Source organism: Panicum virgatum, chromosome 2N (assembly GCF_016808335.1).
Source record: "Panicum virgatum strain AP13 chromosome 2N, P.virgatum_v5, whole genome shotgun sequence".
NCBI classification, from domain to species: domain Eukaryota; kingdom Viridiplantae; phylum Streptophyta; class Magnoliopsida; order Poales; family Poaceae; genus Panicum; species Panicum virgatum.
The window spans coordinates 6,097,775-6,110,818 of record NC_053146.1 but is presented as its reverse complement, the minus strand read 5'-3'; the positions used below and the strand labels follow the sequence as shown (position 1 = coordinate 6,110,818).

General features: G+C 40.6%; 2 protein-coding genes across 7 annotated transcripts; both read left to right on the top strand.

The window, feature by feature from the left end:
* Positions 1–5,410: 5,410 nt before the first annotated feature.
* On the top strand, positions 5,411–10,118 carry LOC120659502. Of its 6 annotated transcripts, XR_005669045.1 has the most exons (6): positions 5,412–5,579; positions 5,722–5,828; positions 7,405–7,751; positions 8,384–9,322; positions 9,498–9,535; positions 9,723–10,118. XR_005669045.1 is itself a non-coding variant. In XM_039937673.1 (5 exons), exons 4-5 carry the CDS (start codon positions 7,425–7,427, stop codon positions 9,143–9,145), a joined length of 1,089 nt encoding a protein of 362 aa, XP_039793607.1. In that variant the 5' UTR covers positions 5,411–5,579; positions 5,722–5,828; positions 6,356–6,523; positions 7,405–7,424; the 3' UTR covers positions 9,146–10,056. The 6 variants fall into 6 exon arrangements, 3 of the variants coding, with proteins under 3 accessions (XP_039793607.1, XP_039793609.1, XP_039793608.1); XM_039937673.1 differs by adding an exon at positions 6,356–6,523 and having other exon boundaries at positions 5,411–5,579; positions 8,384–10,056; XR_005669044.1 differs by lacking the exon at positions 9,498–9,535.
* Positions 10,119–10,739: 621 nt separating this feature from the next.
* Positions 10,740–13,005, top strand: LOC120659503 (phosphopantetheine adenylyltransferase 1-like). Its single transcript, XM_039937676.1, has 6 exons — positions 10,740–10,944; positions 11,054–11,125; positions 11,224–11,283; positions 11,965–12,059; positions 12,322–12,391; positions 12,491–13,005. Exons 1-6 carry the CDS (start codon positions 10,822–10,824, stop codon positions 12,617–12,619), a joined length of 549 nt encoding a protein of 182 aa, XP_039793610.1. The 5' UTR covers positions 10,740–10,821; the 3' UTR covers positions 12,620–13,005.
* The last annotated feature ends 39 nt before the right edge of the window (positions 13,006–13,044 follow it).

The following is a 13,044-nucleotide window of genomic DNA, read 5'->3' as shown; positions in this document are numbered from 1 at the left end:
AAACAAAGAACATACTATTTTTCTCAAACATAATATTGGTGTGCTGGAAACTAAATAAAAAAGAGCCGCACTCACTTGGATACTTAGAGGGATCCTCTCACTTTGTTCATCTACAATCCTCTTCTCCTTCTATATATCTATATCTATCTATCTATCTATATATATATATATATATATATATATATATATATATATATATATATATATATATATATATATATATATAGAGAGAGAGAGAGAGACTACCCTTGTCCTTGTGGATAGAAAGAACCAAACTGTTTTTTCCCTCACCCTAGTAGTGTCGCTTGCGCTGGCGGCGACTCAGGCGGCTTCACCGCCCGCTGACCCCAACCCCCACCGGCCTCGCTCCCTGCCTTTGCCGCCGCCGGAGTTTCTCACCAGAAGCTTGGCATGCAGCGAGGAGGGTGCTGGTGAGGCCATCCCACCCTTCTCTCTCGAGCTCTTCCTTCCTCCTCGAGCATGGCCGGCGTGGTGGTGCTTCAGCGAGTTAAGCATGGTCGGTGGCTGGATCAGCGTAGGAGATGGCCGGATCCAAGCATGGGAAGGGGGGGTCTGCGGTTCCGCCCCGTCAAGGTGGATTTGGCGACTCCATCCCCGTCCTTTGCCACAGTGGCGATCGACGACGCGGAGTAAAGCCGGGCACAAATGAGGAGGCGGCGCATGGGTCTGGCGAGCTCGTTTAGGAGGTGGGCAAGCACCGACGCAAAAGCCATGTCGGATCTGCCAGCAAGACGAAGGCGACGCCCGCATTGTTTACCTTCTTGGAGGCATTGTCATGATGCCATCCCACTCTAGCCAGCTGCAGGGGGATCATGAGTCATGGAACTAACTCCCTAGACTACTAACTTTTTCCTTTGAGCTATTTTGGTTTGCCAAGACTTTTTAGGTGATTTGATTCCAAAGGTGGAGAAGTTTGGATCAAAGCAAGGTGCAAATGAATATCTTCTCAAGGGGGAGCAACTTTGATTCAAAAGAGGAGGAAAAGAAGAAAAAATTGGGAGAAACAAAGGGGGATAATGGATTTAGGGGGAGACCAAGTCATCATTGGATGATGGTAAGCATCCAAACAAGTGTAAGTGGTTTCGATTAGATTTCAATTGGTATCAATTTGTTAATTTTTTGCAAATTTATGCTTGCTTTGATTGTGTTGTTATCAATCACCAAAAAGGAGGAGATTATAAGGAAAATGGCCTCATTAAACCATTGTTTTGTGATTTTGGTGATTGAGTAACAACGCAATCAATTGGACTAATGCGTTTGTCAAGAAAACATTAATAGATCCTAGGGATGAAGCAAAAAGGCCAAGCAAAGCAAAACACGAAGAAGGGACTCAAAAAAATGATGAATTGGACGAGTTCCACAGAAAATAGCAGCACCGGATGAACCGGTGACCGAGCACAGGTCTATCCGGTAGGGCTCGGATGCACCAGTCCACCACCACCGGTGCATTTGGTCTGCGCAGAAGTCAGCCAAGTGCAGAAGTCCATGTTGCACCGGATACACCGGTGATGCCAAGTTGAGGCTTCGGTGCAAGCACCATGTCATGCATCGGAGAGCATGTCAAGTGGTCAAGACGAAGATCTTCAGCACCGGTTGAACCGGTGGTGCATCGGAGGAAGCACCAGTGCAAAGCCGTGACAGTTGCAAAGGAGAATAGCTGTACCGGATGCACCGGTGACTAGGCACCAGTCTAATCGGTGACACCACGTCAGCTGTCAGAGACCCAACGGCTACCCCATAGCGCAGAGTGACCGGATGCACCAGTGCTATACCTTCAGATATACCGGTGCGTGCGCAGAAAGTTGGGTAATGGCTCTAAACGGCTATTTCGAATTGGAGGCCTATATATATGCCATCCCCCGGCCATTTGAAGATTGCTGGAGTTCAAAGAAGTCACAAACACACCCAAGAACATCTCCAAGCCATTTAAGAGCTTAGCACTCATATCCTTAGCCCTTAGCACACTTTGAGAGTGTTGTGTAGAGGATTAACTCTTAGTGAGTGAGATTGCAAGGCCAAGTGCCTTTGTGCTGAGGTTCTTTAGTGAACCAAAAAAGAATTCGGTGCGCCGGCACCTTGGAGCTTTGAAGGCTCGCCGGCACATCATCGACCCTCCGACTTGGTGTGGAGTGGCGACGACAACTTTGTGCGGGGGACGTGGAGACCCCCATCCTTTGTGGAGAAGCTCCTTAGTGGAACCCGGGGCCAAGGTGACCGTGATTGTGTTCACGGAAGAGACTTGGTGGCCGAGTAGCAATACTCTTAGTGAGTGCTACAACAACATGGATGTAGGTGTGCCTTTGTGGCTAACCGAACCACGGAATAAACACCCGCGGCAAGAGTTTGCTTTCTCCTATTCTTCTCTTTAAGCTTCCGCATTTTATACTAGCAATTTGTGTGCCTTTATTTTCATAGAGTAGTTTGTTGATAAGAAAGACTATAGGTTGCTAAATTTTTTTGGGATAGGGGTTTCACACTAAAACAACCATAGTTGCACATCTAGATAACATGCTTAGTTTAATTTTATGCAAATAGTTGGAGCCATAGGTCTAAGATTTTAGTTTGCCTAATTCACCCCTCCCTCTTAGGTTAGAGCGCGCTACCGGTCCTTTCACTCCCGCTGGAGCAGTGTATCTCCTTGACACCTTGCTTTTATTGTGTCAACTAATTAACCCAGGAAAGTTATAACCAAGATAAATTTGTGGAGGCTAATGATGAGCAAGTGAAAATAATAAGTGCTTGGTTTCAATGTCGATGATGTTTTGATGACAAGTTCTGCTGAATAATTGTGCCGCATGTACTAATTACCTGTTCCATGGTAAAATTTGCTTAGATGGAATCGGAGCAGGAGCACAGTTCGGTCTGGGTCCAGATCTTCAATTATATGGCCACAACAGAAAGATTTTACTAGAAACTTCTCGTTACTGATGTCATTTATTGCCATGGTACTTATCAACAGCAAATAGGACTATCATTTGAGAATATTTGAATTTTGGAAATAGGACTATCAAAAGAGAATGGAGGGAGTATGTGTTTTGACTTTTGAGTTTACAGATCTCTGATGGCTCCAAGTTAGAGTAGGTGAACTCACAGGGATCTGGAGTCGCACACTGGATGCTTGACATGCATATGCCATCGCCGTGTGTTTCTATGGCGGCGAAGTGGACAAGCTCGTACTCACAGGATCTTGGTTTGCAGGTATCAGGCCTTCACATGTGTGTGTTCACTGCAGCGCTGCTCTTCATCAACTCATCGGGGAGCGTCACATCAACTTTACTCTCCACATGAAGCAAGTAGTTGACGATCCCTATCCATGTGTGCCTGATATTTCCCTCATGCTTCCCATACCTAAACATATCGACAGTTCTGATAAACAAACAAACTATGCAATATATATATATTGTATTCCCGACAAACCAACGGGGGACAAGATGCCCACCTGAAATTATATTGTATTCGAACGATAGCTGTCGAAACAGCTGTGTGTTACAAGCGGTCACCCGTTTTGTTCAAGGTTGCCCTGCATTCTGAACAAGTCGCTTGTTGTCTTGATATATAGTGAAGTTGAGTTGATTGGTGAGCCAGAGTTGGTTGCACTACATTGGCTAAAAAGCATATCAATAAGACAATAATGCAATACTACTAATTATCACTGATGACCTTGGGCTTTTGTCAAGCTCTATCAGACCTCAACACAGTTGCCACCGCTCGGTGATCCTCTATCTGGCTCATGGATGACCATGGCCCACAACGCAGCAATAGTGCTAATTATTTTCTTCATGTCACCCAAGCCCTGAAGCCCATGTTGTTGTGGACTTGTGGTAGCACTTGAAATGGCGCAGCTCTGCATGCTCTGCTTTGAAGCGGCACATATAATGTAATGTATATACTATCGGCCATGGAAGGAGCAAATTAGGAGCGCTCGGTTCACCTGGAGCTGACATGTGTCCCTGCCCAACTCGACGCGGGCCCTGCATTTCGGCCCACCGCAGCCAACCGCCTTCGCCAGCCCAGCCCACAAGCACCCTGACAGCCCACAACAATGCTCTAGTCCAAACAAAAAAAAAGAACCTTCAGCCTACTGCTACGCCATCCAGGTGGGCACGCGCCGCGTAGCGCGCTTTTGACCTAGTTACCAAGACAAGTCATGAGGAAAGACCAAATGATGGAAAGGGCTTGAGCTCTGCTTTTTATACACGCACCTTACAATTGGTTCCATGGATTGGGCTATGTTTAAACATCAGGAAATCAAATTATACACGTGTCTTGATTTGTCAAATCATATAAAGCAAATTTAAGAAGGAAAAAAGTCAGTTTACACCCACGAATTATTATCACAAAAATCTAATTTCCAACCTTCAAATACAAAACAGAATAACACGGACTATCCAACTATTTAAACCGGGCAAATTTAACCCTTTGAGTGGTTTCAAAGTAGTTTTCATTTTTTAAAAATTAAATATTCAAATTCAAACTAAAAAACTTATAAGCAATTCACTTTAAATTAGAAAAATATGAAACAGGTGCCAAAATTTTTATAAAAACGTAACCTTTCGATTGGCACGCTACATATCATCTATTTGGATCCAATTTTTCCATGTTCATAGTATTTATTTTCTTACATTTATTCTTATTATTTTTAAATAAATAAGATTTATACATAGCATCAGTTGCCTGGTGCTTGAGCATAATAGACCAGCTAGTGGGTCATACCAAGATATAGCACGCGTGATGTTTCCTTGAGGTTAGGCTTTTGGATTGGGCTATTTATGAGTTTTATATATTGGAATGCAATTAAATTCAATGTTTGTGCTGGGCCCAAGATGGATCTAATCTTTCTTGGCTGACCCGAAGCCCAACTAATAAGACTAGTGGGCTTGCTTTTACGAGCTAGGCCGCGGGTCTTCAACAAAAATGTTAAATGTTCAAGTCTAAATAAGTGAAAAAAAGTAAATATAATGTGTTCACTGGAAAATAATAAATTAAGATGCTAATAATAAATTAATAAATGGGAAAGATTATTGAATACGCCCTTCTCACCCTGCTTGAGTAACCGTAAATATTTTTTTTCTAGCAATTTCGACATCAAGGATAATGAATGCATTTGTCACCTCCGTTGTCTAGTGTCACTTTGCCACCTCTGTAACCATTGGAATGTAGCTACCCATCATAATTCTATTACCAAAAAACCTATATATAGATTCAACTCTTTTTTTCACATAGAATTCATTACAGTATTTAATTACATCTATCTACAATACTAAATGTGAAAAAAATATAAAGAATGCAATTTAACATAATCATTCGAAGTATTAGAACATTACATGATATCAACCAAGATATATGTTTTCACTGCAAGAATATGCGAAGTTTAAATAAATAAAATAAAAGGCAAAACTCGCAGGACTAAAACGCAAGGAACAGGAAAGCAAGAACTGGAAGAAACAGCCAATCTACAGAGCAAGCCAGCACACCGTTTTCTCATACGGTTGGCCCCGGAATTAGGCGTGCCTCGGTTGCTTCCTAGCCGCCTGATTAATCTTTCCCTCCCCCCTGAGGTCGGTCGCCTTCGATGTTCCAAATTTCTGAAATTTCTTCTCATCAGATTTTGATTTCTATTTTAGGAGTTTAGAGGTGGGGGGAATAGTTCTCTGTTTCTTGGCTGCCGTTCTCGGATTCTGACCTCGTAATCCATTCCAGATTGGTTGGAGGAACAGCCAAAATTGGGCGTCCATTACAAGTAACTTGTTTTAGTTTTTCGAGTTCCTGGGTGAACAAGGCGAGTTGGCTTGGTTGGTTTGCTTCAGGTGAGATTGCTGTAGCAGATTTCTTGGATTCTTCGACTCCAAAGTTTGCATTAAAAATCCTCTCTATAAGTTTTCTGCGTCCCGAATCCAATTTGAGCTGCTGCTGGTATCTGTCTGCCTGTCTGTCTTCTTTCTAGTCAGACATGAGATTTGGTTTCTCCAAATCGATGTAGAAACAGAATTATTGAGCTGATTTTTTGAGAGTGGGTTCCTGCAGATCTGCAAGGCCCAATGTTTGGTTTGCTTATGGTCAGAACAGTTCGCAGTTAGTTTGAATTTCTTTACACGCAGTTTGGATCAAAGATTCGAACAAGACAACTCGTTTCTATCTCTGTTTATTTCTTTCTTTCATCGGAGTTTCTGTTTTGCCCTTTCCAGCGTGGTACAGAATTAGATCTAGGTTTAGTTCTTGGCATCTTGCATCCATGATTCCAGTTTGAGTCCCCTGTACTATTTTTCTTTTTGTCAATGTTCATGAATTAAGAAATGCTTTTAGATAATGAAGTGACATCTGTTTTATCTGACAGGTTACAAGTGGCTTGACTTTTCCAAGGAAAATTTCCAACCTGTAGCCTGTAGGGATTGTTCTGTTTCTGGGACCAGCCCATCTGGAGCTTGCTCCTAGTTCAACCTCTTAGCCTGAAACCAGAGCAAGAGGCAATTTCGCCTTAATTGGTTTTAGTTATCTTGTTTAGGTAACATTGGTTCACATCTAATAACATGAAGGGAATTGAATCTTACAAATAAATTTTTAGTTTATTCACCCATCTTTTAGGCTTATTGATTTTAGTTGCTTTTGCCCTACATGATTGTTTGGTTCCTGCTCACAAGCAGAAAACGCTAAGGTCTTACTGTGAATATTGTGCCTGGGCTTGTGGAGCTTAGATGATGCATCACACTACTCAAGCTTGTTACCTTCAAATACCTGGGGTGTACATAAAGCTTCAAGTTTAGATGTTTCTTTGTGTCCTTGATAGGAAGCTAAGTAGTTTCAAGAAGGCCTCTCAAAATTGGGGACACAATCTTGCTTCAAATGTTACTGCGTGCACAATCATGTTAACCAAACATTTCGTGGCTCATGTTGGCAGCCTTGGATGTTGGACACAATCAACTCTACCTTCATTTATTTGCTCGTCCAAACTATAGGACTCTGCCTTCAGTTCTTTACTGTGTTCCTAGTCCAATCTATGTGCATAGTGCTACCTTTGTGTCTTACTAATTTCTTCGTCGTTATGGTGTCGACAAATACCTATTACAATCCGGTGTTGCGATGACAAATACCTATTACAATCCGGTGTTGCGATAGCCTGTTACTTTTAATCTGATTAGGCATTGCACTATACAAATTAGATGGTTTAGCCTGATGACCTTTATGTTATCCTAGACTTTCTTCTGCCAACTCATTTATTAATAGTAAACTTTGTATTCACTTGTACAGTTTACCTAGAAATACAATAATCTAGGCTCTTACAAATGAAGTCTTTGTTTTCTTACTTTTCATATTCTTCCCTGAATGCTAGTGCTTCTTTTGACTTTTACTGATGCTCTGCATTTTATTTTCGTATACATATATCAGGCTCAGGTTAATAGTGGGATATGATGAAGCTAAAAAGTAGAAGACTGCCATTTTATAAGGATGGTCATCCAGATTTGGTTGCTCAAGTGAAGTCTGCAGCCAAGAACATGAAGGAAGAAGGTACTAAGCCTCATCAACCAATTCAGCTCAGAAGTAGATGGGTTCTTGGTGATGTAACTGAGGTGTTAGATCAAGATTCATGGAGGCTTGGGAAGATTACAGAGGTGCTGACGAATGACTATTTTGCCATCAGGCTAGTGGGCTTCATCCAACCAAGGGAATTCCACATATCTTGTTTGAGGATTCCACATGCTTATCATAGCAAGCAGTTGACTGGAGAAGACAGGGTGAGATGTTGTTTTGAATTTACATTTCTAGTTAATATCTACAAAGTATATTTGTTTCTGACCCTGGTTATTATCTAAATGAAAACAGTGCCATTGCATGTGTTTGAACTTCAGACCACTATATTACATTTATCTAGAAGTGAAAAGTGGTGAAGTTATTAATTTATTACTGCCACATGAGGATAAAACAACTTTTTGACAGCAGAAGTACTTCATAAATGAACATGTTTGATTTCGTATTTATTAGTTAGGAACTGGGATGCACATCTTGGACAAAGTTGAAAGTTCTGATGGATATTCCAGCATTCTGCATTGTGCTGTTTGGTTCCATCTATTCTGAAGCATTAAGACTTGTTCAAAGTTGAAATTTGAATATTTTCCAAGCTTCCACATATGTTAGACTGAGCATTTCTTACTATTTACTAAAGTAATTTTGTGATACAAGAGGTGAGCAGTGAGGAATTGGTTGTACATCTCATCATGAGCACTTGCTTGACTTCAGTATCTGGCATAACAGATCACTGTACTATCTTTTCATTAACAGTGTAATTTCAATTTTTTTTGTTTTTCCATTAACAGTGTAATTTCATGAGCAGTGAGAAATTAATTCAACGACATCATTCCCTTTTCAGGTTTCTGAGCTGAGTAAACCGGTCCGACTTGCTGGTAACTCCTCACAATACTCAAAATTTGTGATGGAACAGGATATTCAAACCTATGAAGAGGATGATTACAATACTAGGAGGAAAGCAACCAATGTTTGTGCTTCGACTAGTGCTAGAGCTGTGAAGAGAAAACTAGAAGAAAGTAAGATGCCACCAAACGATTTAGTTAAAAGAACAGGCAAGAAACAGAAAGTAGCTGCATATGAAGTTCGTCAGCTAACCAAGAATGTGTTGCCTCTGAAGATGTCTGATAGGAATGAAATCGATGACAATAGCTTTTATAGGCCTTTTAGTGGCAGATGCAATGATCTCGCTAAGAACAACAATGCCAAGAGAAAACCAGATTGCAAAGTTCTTCCTTCCTCTGAAATACCCTTGCACATCAGAGAAGCGAATGAGTGCTCAGTGGCTAGTTGCAGCGTTAATTATTTGGAATATTGCACCAGTAATGAGGAACAATCAGTCAGAATCCGCAGCTGCTTCCCTGATGATGCCATGTCTGCATGTCCATCTATGTCTGCACAGGAGAATAACAATGTCTATGGCTACGGTTTACATATGAATGTACATGAGCTAGAGCTGCAAGCATATCAATCAACAGTAAGAGCTTTACATGCCGCGGGGCCACTGACATGGGAGCAAGAGTCACTACTCACTAACCTGCGCCTCTCGCTGAACATCTCAAATGAGGAGCACTTGCTTCAGTTGAAGCATCTCTTGTCTCTCTGAAAATTTAAAAACTAAAATACTTTTTGTGTATCTCTGGACTGCCCCCAACTTGTAGAGATCTCCACAGCTTTGTAGAGCTTTCCTTCTACTTTTATGGCAGTGTATATATAGAAGACTGAAGAGAAATTTACCTATAGTTGTCAGGACTCAGGAGTAAATGGAATTAGTGCTTTCAGGGTAATGGAGAGCTATCATCAAATTTTCTTTACCTATGTTGATAGTCGAGGTTGAAATACTAGTTTCTTTTTTATTGATGAAGTTGAAATATTAGTTGCAATTACTGATTTCACCCATGCCATCTTTTCTTTGGTATCACTGTACATTGGTGGCTGTAATGATTCATCATTGATAGGTCCTGCTTCAGATATATCCTACGGGCAATCTTGTCAGGTTAATATCTGATTCAGAAGAACCAACCAGAAATTGATTCTTTTTTCTTATATAAGAGTATAAAGTGTAAAGTGTTTTTGAAAACTAAAGTGTAAAGTTCTTGAAGACTATTTTACTAGTTTTGTACTGATGAAGCTGCTAATTTTTTAACTTCATATGCTGTGGTTGAACACATATTTCTTTCCAGGGGCTGAATACTACATCATGAGAAAAAGATTGCTGCAAGACACGGTGCACTGAAGCCTAAATCCCAGATGCTTGGGTCCCTTTCTCTCACATCATACTAAAGGCATGTCTGGATTTATAGGTGCTATCAAGCGGTGGTCCATGTCACTTTCACCTTCTATGAATGAATTGTAATAAGATTGAGCGCATCATCTTGGACTAAATGTGTCCATGTCCTCTTGAAGTTCAGATTTTGTACATATGCCCCCGTGCGGACTATTTTCCATATTCGTTGAGAAAGTATGTAAACATTTTTCTTTTTTGCATTATGTGATTTCCCTCAAAAATTTCTTGAATTTATTTTTGTAAATTTCTTATGTTTAGATTTCAAAAACTATATCTCCATATTTTGCCGCAACCTATTCTCATGTCTCTGCCTTGTGATTCCTAGTATGCATGGAGTAAAGAAAAAACTTGATAAATGAAAGCTTTTGCAAATCGAACTAGAAATTCAAGCTAAATTTCGAGAAGTAGGAATTCATAATTGATCTATATTATAAAAGTTAAAAGAATTGAAACTTATTTAAATGATTAGACCCACCATATCTCTCACGGAGATGTCCCTTGTCAGATCCAGAGGTTTGACAAAAGAAGGTGGTGATCTATTTTTTTATAGAAGAAAAATGATTCCATTGAAATGCTAATACTTTTTACACCAGCAATATCATATACTCACCTCTTATACTTGTGTATTACTTTCTTTTGACACACATTTTACTTTCCTTTACACATATATTCACCTATAATTCGGGTCATTATTTGTTTTGGAAGAAAATAATTGATATCATTGTTTTATAGAAGAAAAAGAAAGGTGTGTATTATTTCTAGAAAAAAAATATTTACCTAATGCAAGAAAAATTAAATATGTGCCACATCTCCACTAGTTTAGAAAAAAAAGACAAAAGTCACCGAGCCTGAGGTTATAAAAAAGACAAGAATCAGGGCCCGTCCAAGCGCCTCGTCAGTCAATCTGGGCCCTTCACTCACGAGTAGATGATGGAGAAGCCGTACACTCTCTTCTTCGATTAAGAAAAAAGAAAAATCACAGAGAACGAAGAATAATGGATGCCGGCGGCGCGCCGGCGGCGCAGACTTCGGAGGAGGCGACGACCCCGCCGTACGGCTCTGTGGTCCTCGGCGGCACCTTCGACCGCCTCCATGACGGCCACCGTTGCCTTCTCAAGGTTCTGCGAAAGAAAAACAGAGTACAGCAGGTTTTTGGCCGTCCTCAAAATTACGACGAATTACCCTTGAATCTTGTCTCTCTGGGGTCTGGGGATTGGTGGGCGGCAGGCGTCAGCGGATTTGGCGAGGGACCGGATCGTGGTGGGCGTCTGCACGGGCCCTATGCTCACCAAGAAGGAGGCAAGAATCTCGCTTTTTTTCCCCTCCATTTTATAACCAATTGTAGGGCTTCTGATTACTCGTGGACCGTAGTTGTGTTCTTGATACTGTGCTTGTAGTACGCCGAGCTGATTGAGCCCGTGGAGAAGCGGATCAAGGCCGTGGAGGATTACATCAAGGTTGTGGTTTCTCAGTTACTCTGTCTCCCTGTTTTATGTGATTTCTATTGGTGAGGAAGTAGAAGGATTTAGTGATGTGAGCCCAGGATAAATTGGCCTCAGATATTGGTTTAGTTTGTTGATATTTTCCATTAATGTGGTGTTATGTTCATCAAAGCTGTGGTTTTGCGTTGGTTCATGGAATGGTGCATGTACTGAAGAATATGCACAGAGAAAAGGTGCATAAGCATCAAGTTTTAGTTGTTTTCATTCGGTAGCTCATCTGTTGTACAGAGACATTAAAATTAGTGTCTGTGCATGCTCATTAGTTTGTGTTATGTCGCCAGATACTTCCACTTTAACAATGAGTTTCAATGTGAATGTTTGACTTTAGCGAATCCTGTGTTGAAAACTGGATATTTGTTCTTAATTGTCTGTTTTTTCTAAAAAAAAGGAAGAAGATGGTTTAGCATGCTTTACTTTGGAAGGAATGTCTGAAATGGAAATTAGCGCTTCCTTGAATTTTGGAGATCCATGCTTTGGAATGTGTAGGGGTTATTAGGTCCATATCTCTAATTCTGCATGTTCTTACATGGATTTCTTGCACTGAGCATTAGGAGGAAGTGGGAAAAGCAAATATGCCCATATATCTTTTTTCTGTCTAATGTTCGATGTTTGACAATAGCTTATGATTATATGCAGTCTATAAAACCAGAACTGACAGTACAAGTGGAGCCTATTGAAGATCCTTATGGCCCTTCCATTACTGACGATAAGTTAGATGCCATCATTGTCAGGTATCAACAATAGCATCAACCCTTTTCATGCATTTAGCTGTCCAACAATTCCATTTGTTCTTTGTGCATGTGACCATATCAAAAGGTAGAATGTACTACTCTATCTACTACTTCAAAACTATACTAATGGCATCTGAATTATCTCAATATATTGAACTTTAAAATATGTGATCTCTTAATCATGTAAACAGTTTATGTTTACTGTCAAGCTTCCCTTTCTGTTGTGCCCTCGTTTAACATTAGCAATGATGCTTATGTTCAGTAAGGAGACATTGAATGGTGGACTTGCTGTAAATAGAAAAAGAGAAGAGAAAGGGTTGCCACTATTAAAGGTTTATTTGCGCTCACTTCTATATTTCCATTAAATATCAATCTACTACCTACCCGATGGGCTATGTAACTGATCCAAATGTGGATAACCTGAATTTCAGGTTGAGGTTGTTGATCTCCTTTCTGGAGGTGTGGAGGGGGAGAAACTGAGTTCGTCTGCTTTAAGGAAGCTCGAGGCAGAGCAAGCTGAACAAAGTGAAGCAAAGACTGCTAGCCACGAAGCTTCTTAAGCAATACTTGAATTTGAACAGATGAATGCACAAATGCAGGGTGAGCTGCTCCAAGATCGCCATCAACAAAAAATTAATAAGATTTCACAGTTTGGTTACATTCAGAAGGCAATGCCCATGACCCTGTAACACTATTACTCTTTAACTTTACAAAATCAACCTGGCAACATGGACTCTTTCTACTAACGTAATTTACAGATTTTGTATGGGCATTGCCTTCTGAATGTAAAGAAAAAGGAAATTTCCTTGGTGCTTTTGCCAATAGTGGCAAAAGTACAAATGAATATGGTCTGCTGGTGTCATGTACTCATGTGGTGTGTACTCCACTTCAGAAGAACTCATGCAGAATAAATAATAATAGTAATACTCTTGCTCCTCTTCCCGCTTATTGTGTATGCCCATTGGTTGTTCTGAGACTATGGGGT

Bases quoted from the DNA above. Each gene is read 5' to 3' on its own strand.
- LOC120659502 (XM_039937675.1), top strand. From the start codon at position 7,425: ATGATGAAGCTAAAAAGTAGAAGACTGCCATTTTATAAGGATGGTCAT. The intron at 7,752-8,383 runs GTGAGATGTTGT...TTCCCTTTTCAG, and splicing joins AGTTGACTGGAGAAGACAGG to GTTTCTGAGCTGAGTAAACC.
- LOC120659503 (XM_039937676.1), top strand. From the start codon at position 10,822: ATGGATGCCGGCGGCGCGCCGGCGGCGCAGACTTCGGAGGAGGCGACG. The intron at 11,284-11,964 runs GTTGTGGTTTCT...GATTATATGCAG, and splicing joins CCGTGGAGGATTACATCAAG to TCTATAAAACCAGAACTGAC. The intron at 12,060-12,321 runs GTATCAACAATA...GCTTATGTTCAG, and splicing joins TTAGATGCCATCATTGTCAG to TAAGGAGACATTGAATGGTG.